Source organism: Atta cephalotes, assembly GCF_000143395.1.
Source record: "Atta cephalotes unplaced genomic scaffold scaffold00056, whole genome shotgun sequence".
In the NCBI taxonomy this organism is placed as follows: domain Eukaryota; kingdom Metazoa; phylum Arthropoda; class Insecta; order Hymenoptera; family Formicidae; genus Atta; species Atta cephalotes.
The window spans coordinates 1448134-1458926 of NW_012130120.1; the positions used below are offsets into that span (position 1 = coordinate 1448134).

General features: G+C 30.6%; 1 protein-coding gene across 1 annotated transcript in view; it reads right to left on the reverse strand.

Moving 5' to 3' along the window:
- Positions 1–4925, reverse strand: part of LOC105623393 — a 26804-nt gene extending 21879 nt beyond the window's left edge. Inside the window, 1 exon segment of the mRNA XM_012204787.1 lies at positions 4688–4925. Coding sequence (XP_012060177.1) covers positions 4688–4925 — 238 coding nt within the window.
- Positions 4926–10793: the final 5868 nt, after the last annotated feature.

Here is a 10793-nt window from a genome sequence, read left to right on the forward strand (position 1 = left end):
ATATATATATATATATATATATATATATATATATCCTGAGAAAGATATTTTTTTAAATTGAGGGGAATTGTGAATATTTTTAAAAAATATTGTAAACAAATATTTTTTGCGCATTTAAAGAAAATCGTTTATGTCTTATCTTCGGGCATGTTTGAGATATACGTTGCTCGTTAAGACGTTAAATTATCTTGCCTTTTAATGTAATAATGGCAGTAACGCACAGTCCTCACAATCGATTGTGATTGATCCAGAATCATGAGAGTGTTAGAAAATAATACGAATATATAAACGAACCGCAATCAGTTTTTGACTGGCTATCAGATAGTACAATCGATATTTCATTTAACGCACTCATACCACCGAATCAGCGCCAAATTCTTGTTTTGTTGGATTCATTTCACGCTTGTGCGAACGAGAGACTGGAAGGTCGAACTTAATTATACAAACATACGCCGGATAATTCAGCTTCTCTACGTTGTTACATGAACGATGCGACTGCAAGCGTACGATCATGGTGACCCGATGACGATGGTTGCGCCGACCGGTTTGGCTACGAGAAACGAGATCGTGGGTATGGAGCGTCAATCACTGCGTTTGATATCATCATTGCCGGCGGCGACCTAGGCGCTAGCTGGCTCATAGATTACAATGCGCCGCACATATTGTACCGCCGATAGAGAACCGGAGAGAGGTCCATAGCGCGATGTTGCGTGTAGACTGTAGCGCGGGGCGACTGACCGGAATTGGATGAGAAAGGGGCAAAGAGGGATGTCTGTTCTCTGTGCGCATATTGTGCACGACACTAATAACGTGCGCCTCGTAGTGTCGCATGGCGTATACATAGCTGACAGGAAAGTTTTAGTTATTATCAGAAGGTAGCCCGATGCCTCAGCTCGGCATGACTCGAACATGTTTCTCGATTGTCAGAGTATTGATCGACAAATTATGTTGTACATCCAAGAATGACGATAGCGGAATAAATAAAAAAAAAATGATAGAAGAAAAAGATCGATGAAACTGTATTTCCAAGCAAATCCAAGCAAATTATATTACACGTGCTCGCAAGCCTTTCATGCGTGCATGGCGAGCGCGATCATTTAACGGACGATTACCTGCAGCCTCGTCATTGCGATACTCATTTGCAAGGCTCTTGATGAATCCTATCATGAGTCAAGCTCAAGTCCGATTATATTTCTCCTAATTCCAATTACTGTGTTATCTCTCATCTAACCGTTACAGCGTACCTCACAGAATTTTACGGAAAATTCAAAAACTATTCGTATATATGTATATATAAAATTTAATTCCTAACTCAATATTTTTCAAATACGTACATAAAAAGATCATTTATTCAAAATATCACAATTTCAACAAATTTTGACATACGAATGGCTTAAGGAGAATACGAATAAAAACTTATCTGTTAAAAAATTATTCAATTTAAGATTTAATGCCTTAATTTACGTTTGATTTTAAATTATTTCATTATTATTGGATTTTAGAATTTTGTATTTTTTGTGAGTTAATTTTTTTTTGTTATATAAAAATTGTTATTTCACTATTTTTTAGTTTTTTTGTTTTATTCTTTCTAATTTTACGAAACGCTTTGTTCTCAATAAGTGATCATTATCATACTTATCATCTTTGTTATCATCAATATTAATAAATTTTTTAATATTTTAATTTCCGCCAAACAAATTTTCGAGAAAATTAGTTCGCAAAACTTTAACGATATATGTAATCCTTCTTTGCTTTTCGTACGAACTAAAATGGTATTTATCTATGAAGAATTCGTAATGTCAGCACATAGCATCGTCCCATGGGAAAGATAGATTCCAACAACAATATAACTTCTCCGTTAGTCTATCCATCCGCTTTGAGAAACGAGCTTCCCCATCACGCGAGTAATTACGAATAACCAGTCTGGTCGTAGCAACAGCAGGACTTGAGGGTGGTATGAGTGAGTGATAAATCGAGCTTGACGGAGAGAGCGGTGTCATACGTTGCGCACTAGAGCGTTTGCTAGCTGCGAGCGTGTGTGTTGCGTAGACGTATGATACATTTATATGGACCGGAAGCGCTCGACCTGAACATAGTCGTCGTCGAAAGGTTATCGTTAGTCGCATGAGCTGACTGGCGCATTTAACGCGACGAAATGCCGGCGCAACGATCGGTAGAGTTTAACCCCAACTACGAATGTGCTGCGCTCGATAGCATTGTTGTAACGATCTGTTAGAGCTTTTAGTCAATTTTAGTGCATCGTTAAAAGATATAGACGACACGCTGTGACTGGTCATCACCAATATGTGATACTGTTCTATGTGACCATAACACACGCGACGATACGCCGGATAGTTTTCTGCACGATGTAGTTTTTTTTTTTCAATTGATTTTGTAAGTCAAGTTTTAATCGCTTCGAGTTAAAGCTTGAAGTTCAAAGCGATTCTCTCTAGCTATTCTTTCTTGTTGCAGAGTGTACTGGTCTTGGGCGTTAGTCATCTCTTAAATCATTTCAAGCTGTACACTTTTTGCACAGCCATAGAAACTTTGGCTGTATCGAAGATGTATAAAAGATGTTACAAGTACCATCCCCCGTCTTTTCATACGAAGCGCGAGTCTTCCACTTTCTGATTCTATTCTTCCAAGAATTCAATCGGATCAAAGATATTTCTTGACGACTTCTGATTTCGTCTCGGTTTTGATCTTTGATGTTTATCTCAAGTTCGATAAAATTTTATTTTATGAATACTGCCCTGGACAATTAAGACTACGTATGTGCAATTTTTGTTTACTTATATTACTTTAAAATAATAATAAATAATAATAAATAATAATAAAATAATAATAAATTAATAATAAATTGATAAATCATCACGTACGAAGAAGATATCATCATTTCAACATTTGGCTCATCTAATATGCCAAGCAATTGACATGATAAAAAAAATTGTGCTACACAAGTGCGCAAGTAATTATTTCAGTATATACATTTTTATGCCACACATATTTTTACACATATAAAATGCTTTGCAGCTTACTTCACTCACTAATTATTCACTCAATAGTAATAATATTCAAAATTTATATATTTTGTTGTATATTTACCTCAAAATAAGCGAAAGAAACATATTAAATTTTTGTTTTGAAAACATTAATAATTATGCTAAGAAAACAAACATTAATTAATATTATTTGTTTTGGCAAATTGCTTATTAGATTGCTTATTAGATTATAAAATCACGACTTTTTATAAACTATTAAATTCAAATAATAATTTAAATATCAGATTTCATTATTTAACAGATCCATTTATAGAACATATATGAATTTTGCAATATATTTTTGCAGTATATTAAATTCTAGAAGAGAACTTACATTTCACATCTATTTTAAGATCAAATAATTTTTATTTGATATTTTATATTTTAAAGACAGAAATAAAAGAAATACTCAATTCGTAGTTCGATAATTGTAAAGTACTAAAAATATATATTATAAATAGAAGTGTATGAGAACAATTCTTTTATTTGTTTTATCTAAGATATTAAATGCAAGAAAGATTCGATATTCGTTCAATAAATCCGATAACTTCTAAATGGATGAAAAATGGCTCGTTCAATTGATCAAAAATTTAAAAATAACTCTTATTTCTTCTAGATTTTATAATTTTGTAACTTTCATTAATTCTATTCTATTGTATGATTATCTACATTTATTATGACAAACCAACAAATCAATAATTTTTTATTATTTTTTTGTGCAAATCTTGTTTAAGGAAATGTAATTTGTTAAAAACAACTAGAGTTTTTCGTCCATTATTCCTGTATAACAAAATTATACAGGAAGGTTACTAATATTGTCATACTATTTTATTTCTACAACTTAATGTATATAAAAATTTCTAAAATTCTTTCACTTTGACGTAAAACATTCTTTGTTGATTTATCTGCATACTTTATGCCTCGTTTTATACTGTTTTGTAAGACACAAACATGTAACGCGATAGTTTTTTTGAAGGTTTTTCCTGTAAATTCAGAGCAAGCACTTTTATTTTTAAATAAAATTTTTATAAAGAAATTATATAGAAAAATACAAATATTATTTTAGGATACTACAAATTGTTTAATTTTTGCTAAATCGAAAATTGAAAACTGATGATTAGATTCAAAAGAGGACACATTTGTAAACATTAAAAAATAAGATATTTTCAAATGTTTACATAAATGCAATGAAGATTTTAAGAAAAAGTAGCATTTGTGCCATACATTTAATAAAATTTATTAATTGAATACATTTAATAAAGTTTATTAATGTTAATTAAATGTTTAGTTTGCAAAAAGTAAGTGAATGTCTCTTCAAAAGGCTTATATCGACGACTTTCTTCTGATACTTTATCTTGCTTTTAAATTTGTATTTAAAAAATAGAATTAGTCTTCGCAAGTAAAGATTTGGATTTGAAAGAGCTCCTGTACGAATAAAAATAAGCCAATCTCGTTTACCAAATCTATTCGTGGTATTCGAATCGCTTGACCATCAGTAAAGTCGGCAAAATCACATTTGTGGAAACGAACATCCGTACGATTCATTTTATTCACACGTGATATGCGAGCGGACGGAAGTTCCGTTCGCGAGTTCGTCGTTGGACCGTAGAGGACACGAATGGTACATACCGCAATGGTACGCTAACTGTGTATCTGCCAAGCGTGCCGAGCAGCCCGTATCAACTGCATCCGCGATTCAAACGCGGGGCGCCACGCGTGTCCAGATAATTTGTCACCACCACCGTCGCCATCGCCATCGTCATTGCCGTCCCTACTGCTACCGTTGCCGTTGCTGCTAACCCCGCGGCGATACGACGGTAGTAATACCGGTAGCCATTCGCCTGATGAGCTTAGATTAATTACCCTTGTCTGGAATGCGCGCATGGTCAGGTGTTATAGCTTACGCTCGTTAAATCATCGACTCGACGATTTTCAAAAGCTTCATTACGAGGAAAGAGAAAAGATAAGATATCGTACCATATTCAAGATATTATGATTGTAATAATCATAATGTAGAAAAAGTTACGATTTTATTATATATCATTTATCTTTCTATAAACATTTTTTTACTAAAATTTGTATCGATAACATAAAAGAATTTAATCTTACTGACGTGATTATTTAAAAAATTTTGTATAAATATTTAAAAAAGAATAAGTTAGAGTTAAATATTGCTTGAAGGGATTGCAAAAAGGGTATGCAAAACTCAAAGCGTTTCCATTAATGAAATCTCAAAAATCAAGTTAGAAATGTTACTCTTCTTTTTTTCTTTCTTTTCTTTTTTCTGTCCCTTTCTTTCTTTCTATTTTTTCTCAATCCCTGTCACTAGTTAAACACCATCTAATTAAATTCTTTTAAATGGTCTAATTCCATAAAACTGTTCAAATAAATACACCATGGGCGGTTACACATTGCGCACCTATCTCTTTTCTCGACGTCCTGTTTCATCCATCGTCAATTGCCCATGCTGCTGGTGGACACGGAAATTGCCCGATCTAATTTCCTCTCAAACGTGCTTCCACCTTCTAAAGCTTTTCAACGTGCCGCGGTACGAAACGATTTTCCGTTGGGCCGATAAATAAAGACTGATTCAATGAGCGCTTGCTAACTATCACGTTAAATGGTTGCCGAAACGCACTTCAGCGAACGATACACTTTAACAGTACTATGTTTTGTTGATTTTGCATTGAGTTAAAAATTGTGACATTTTAATTACAATTTTACAGCATTTTTAACAGCCGTTAAACATTGACACACGATCACTTTTTTTATTATCAATAACGAAACGAGAATAAATAGTTTTAAATTAAAAAAAGATAAATTAGGAATTTCATAAGATGAAAAATGGACTATATTTATAGAATAACTATACCTATCAGATAAAACTCCTTTTATCATTGAATTTTTTTTGCAGATTCTCATTATACAATAGTATTCTAAGCATGCTGATTATCAATATAATACAGTTGATTTGTTGTAGCATTATTTTTATAGATATTTGTGCTAATTGCACGATATAACATATTATATCATTTAACTGAATTTGATACATATGTCAGTTATTATGAATTATTACCATGAAAACTTTTTATATGTCTTTCGCTTCTGAAACAATAGCGCAAAACTTTCGCTGAGAATTCGAAGTCAAAGTTTCATTGCAAGAACCGAGATCGAAGAAGCATCTCAGTTTCACTTCATTATTAACTTCACTCGGAGCAAAGTGACTAAACTTTATTGATCTTCGAAAGGTGTATCCGATACTTTTATTTTTTCTAATACCGTTTTGTAAAGATATAAAAAGGATTAAGTTTATTTCATAAAAATTATAGTTCATCAAATATTATTATACAATATTAATATTTTATATACAGTGGAAAATCAGAAAAAAAGTTTTTTATGCAAGGTGAAATTAAAAATTTGCGACTTTTTGATCTACTAGTTCTTTGTCTATTCTTGGACACATGCTCTAGGTGATCGATCGAGTTTAAACTCGATACCTATGAGTACTCATCCAAATGTACGCCCGCACGTCTACAAGATTAACTTGCTTTCAGACACCATCAAATATTTATCGACTGGTTTTCCGAAGCACGGTATGGTGCAGTGAGTTCGTCATCCGCCTTGTCGTGCTTTACTCTTGACAGTCGAGACTTTGTTTTTGCAGCCGTTATCGTCCCGTTTTTTTTATTCTAAACTTGCCGTCGGTATGGCACCAAGTGGGAGGATCTGCTTCGTGGTTTCGTGGTGGTTTGCAACTTCGGAATGATGCATGACCGACTATTGGGAGAATGCAAATTGAAAACCAATATCCCTCAAACTACGAGGTATGAAGGCGTGTGGTACAAGCGTCGACAGTTGAACGGCAAGAACTTTCGAGACAGAAGAAGAATTCTCCATGTACTTCTGCGTGTTCCCCTCGTCGAAAAGAATCTCTTGCGTCTACTCTTGCTTTCTCGCGTTTCATTTTTTTAGAGAAGACATTAACACTAAAAAATAAACTCGATTGTTTTTTGTTTGAATCATACTAATCAATTGAATTTATTAATTATTTGAACATAATTACGACTTGAAGAATGTTTGCTTATGTTTTTCAAAAAGAATAATATATTGAGAGATTACTTTACATCACATATATCTAACTTTTATCGTTAAGAGTTAAGAGAAAAGGAAACAAGCCATTTTCTATTGAGCACGTTCAGAGCTCCATTTTTCTTGGGCAATCAATTAAAGGTTAATTCCTACTCGATCTTTTTCACAAAATTCTCTTTTTGTAGCTAAAACAATCTCTTTATTATGTCTTCAATTGTTTTAATCTTTTTTATCTTGAAACTAAATAATTTTTTCACAAAATATTTTTCATGCACACTATCTACTTGTAACATTTAACTTTTTTCTAGGAAGATTATGTATTCACGAAGTTGTTTTGTTTGTAATTTTATTACGTGCCGCAGAAACGTAATCAAAGTATAAAGAGTCATCTATAGTTGAAACGAAAAGTTTTGAATCAAAAGCGAATTCGATTTGCTCTCAGTACCTAGAAAAACTCTTTCTTTTTAGTTCTTTCCTTTCGTTATTTCTCTTTCCCGTCATGTTTCTTCATATTCCTAGCTCGATCACGATTCTTCTTGTTTCATCATTACTACGAAAGAATATAAGTCGAATGTAGATCAATTCGTAAAGAACAAATTTAATTAGAGAAAATATGTTATATTTTTTTCTCGCTGATGTAACAAACTAACTATTATGCATGAAATTATTAAATTAGGAAAACGATGTAATTAGTTGATTTATGACTAGTAATATATTTTACCTTAACATTATTATGATATGTTAATAAACACAGAAAATATTAATTTATATACCATTTATATACCAAATAACCGTTTTAACATATGAATTTGTTGTTGACATGCTAATTATACGAAAGCGTAATATGTTAAACAATTAATCGATTTTTTTTCTAAGTGCAATAATAAAAATTATTTTTATTATTATTTTACAAAAATACCGTTACTTGTAACACTTATTTTGTTATAATAACGCTTTGTTAATGATATTGTGAATTTTTTTATGACGATAATGCTAACATCAGAATTAGAAAAGTCAATCATTACTCTAACAAGTAACGAATCTAAAAAGTAACGCGTTACAAATTAGGAGTTATTTTTTTCAGTAATGATTTTTTTAATCCATTACATGTAACGATTGATTTTTCTAACTCTGATGTTAGCATTATCGTCATAAAAAATACACATTATCATTGTTATTATAACAAATTATTATTAACAAGGTAACAATCAATAAAGTAACAGCGTTACTTGTAACTGTTAATAATAATTTGTAAGTTACTCAACCCTGCATAATATAACTTTTATATTATTATTTTATATTATATTATATATAACTTTTATATTACTTTTATATTAACTGATGAAATACATTTCGTAATATGAATCATAGATTTACCTTGAATATTAGATTCAAAATGTAAGTAGTGATAATGTACATATATGAAATGAAAATGATCTAGAACTAATTAGATAAAAAATTCAGGAATGTTAACGACTTTGAGACTAATTTGATAATTATTTCTTCTAGTTCCTGACTTTTAACGAAATTATATTCTCGAATTTATTAATCATAATTATTTCAAAGTTTCCTTTTTCTCTATAATTTATGTTGTATGACACATTTTTGGGCGCTGAACAAATGATATAATTCATTTTACGAGATTTTTATCGATCATCCCGCTTTACAAATTTCTTTTTCGTAGTTGCACCATTTAGAAAGTTTATAATTGGTAAAATAATACTCTTGTAATTTTTGTAAAAATAAAATATTTTACAAAAATATCTTTTTATATTCTCTTTTAATAAATTTTTGTAACTCGAATATATATTTATATGCACAAAAAGCTATTGCCCCATATAAAAACAGATTTTTTTCAATGTTTTTTTTAAATGTTGCATGCAGCGCATGGATTATTTAAACAAATATTATTTTAATAGTGATTACTAAACTTTTCTTCGATAGAGTTCTATCAGCGTCAGATTCTATATATAGTGGTAGTCGTATTATGAAATACGAATAATTGATTGCGAATTATAAATAATACTTTTCTAAGCGAAAAAAACTAAAGAAGCAATATAATAGCATTATAATCAAGTACAAGAGGGTTTTGGCAAGAATACCCTTCGTTGTTGCAGTTGTTTATCTCTTATCTCCTTTAACTTATCCCGAGTGTGCCATCTTTCCATACATTAAAATAATCGACTCAAGTTTCGCAACAGTTTGTGCCATTTCGAGAATTTCAAGAAATTCGAGTTCCCTTGTTCCTTACTTTCTTTATCATATCCTTTATGCTTTGTGCTATTTTCTTTGTCGTTTGTTATATAATTATTACGCTTCGTTAAAAGTTGAATAAGTTTAGAAAAAATATAATACATGTAAAAAACAATGATAGAGTGAGAAACATTTTTATATAAATTAAAAATGAGAGAATATTCATTTTGCAACAAAAAATATTGTCTTTCCAATGTTTTTTTTATTACGGATAAAGTATGCAAGTCAAAAGAATTCCATTTTGATTCAACTTTTAATCGAACCTTCCAAAGACAAGCACAGAAATTCTAGCAAAGCTCTTCTAACCATGAACTTATTGTATTTCAATTTGTATTTCTTATTAACTTATTGTATTTTTAATTTGTATTGTATTTCAATGAACTTATTGTAATCAATTAAATATTAAAAGATATTCGAAATAGAATAATTTCGGCATTTAATTTTTGATCCTTGTTTCTTAAATCGATTACATAGAATGAGGAGAACTATACAATAACGATCAAGACTCAAGAGATCGAAAATAATACTGCTCGTCAATGAAAAAAATTTTAGTTTTATATTTTGCTAATGTATTTTCAGTAATATTTTTGTGTGATGCGATAAATGAATAGAGATCTTCAGACTACATTAATATTACTTTTATCTAATTTATTCAGTATTTTTTTTATTTTTGTACAAATTTTATAGATATTATTTATACAAAAAGGCTATTAGGTAAATATTGTTATTAGATAAATGTTATCGATTAAAATGTGTAAAAATAATATGATTAAACTATGATTGTAAATTAATACAAACAGTATTTTAGCGAAAAGATTTATGTGGTTATTCGCTAGTTTCCACTTTGTTTCGCTATCTCGGTGCATTGGACGTGACGGTGAATCTAGACACAAAATTGCTCCGTTGCACTTTCGGAGGTTCACATTGAGCTTCAGAAATAATTTCATGCCAAAATACGAGTAACTTCTCCCGTTTTGCTGGCGTTTCGTACAAGTTTTGTAACTGTTCGCTGCGATGTGCAGTGGATATTCCATGGTCTCGTACATAGTAGTTATGATAGAAATTAATCCAGACTAGTCAGGTTGTGTATGAATACGAAAACATATTTACCATAGATAAATATTATATCTGTCTAATGTACGCTAATAGATATTAAGTAGTCATGCATGGTATACTTATATAATAAAAAAATGGTATTTGTAAAAATCAGAAAAAATTGAAAGGATAAAAAAATAACTGTAAGGTCAACATTTATGTAATAATTGTGTTATATGTAATATATATAAAATTTATTTTCTATAAAATAACATTCTATAAAATAACAATTATTTGATTGCGATAAAATTTAAAAATTATTTAAGATTTCTTAACTCTGTGTGTGTGTGTGTGTGTGTGTGTATGTGTGTGTGT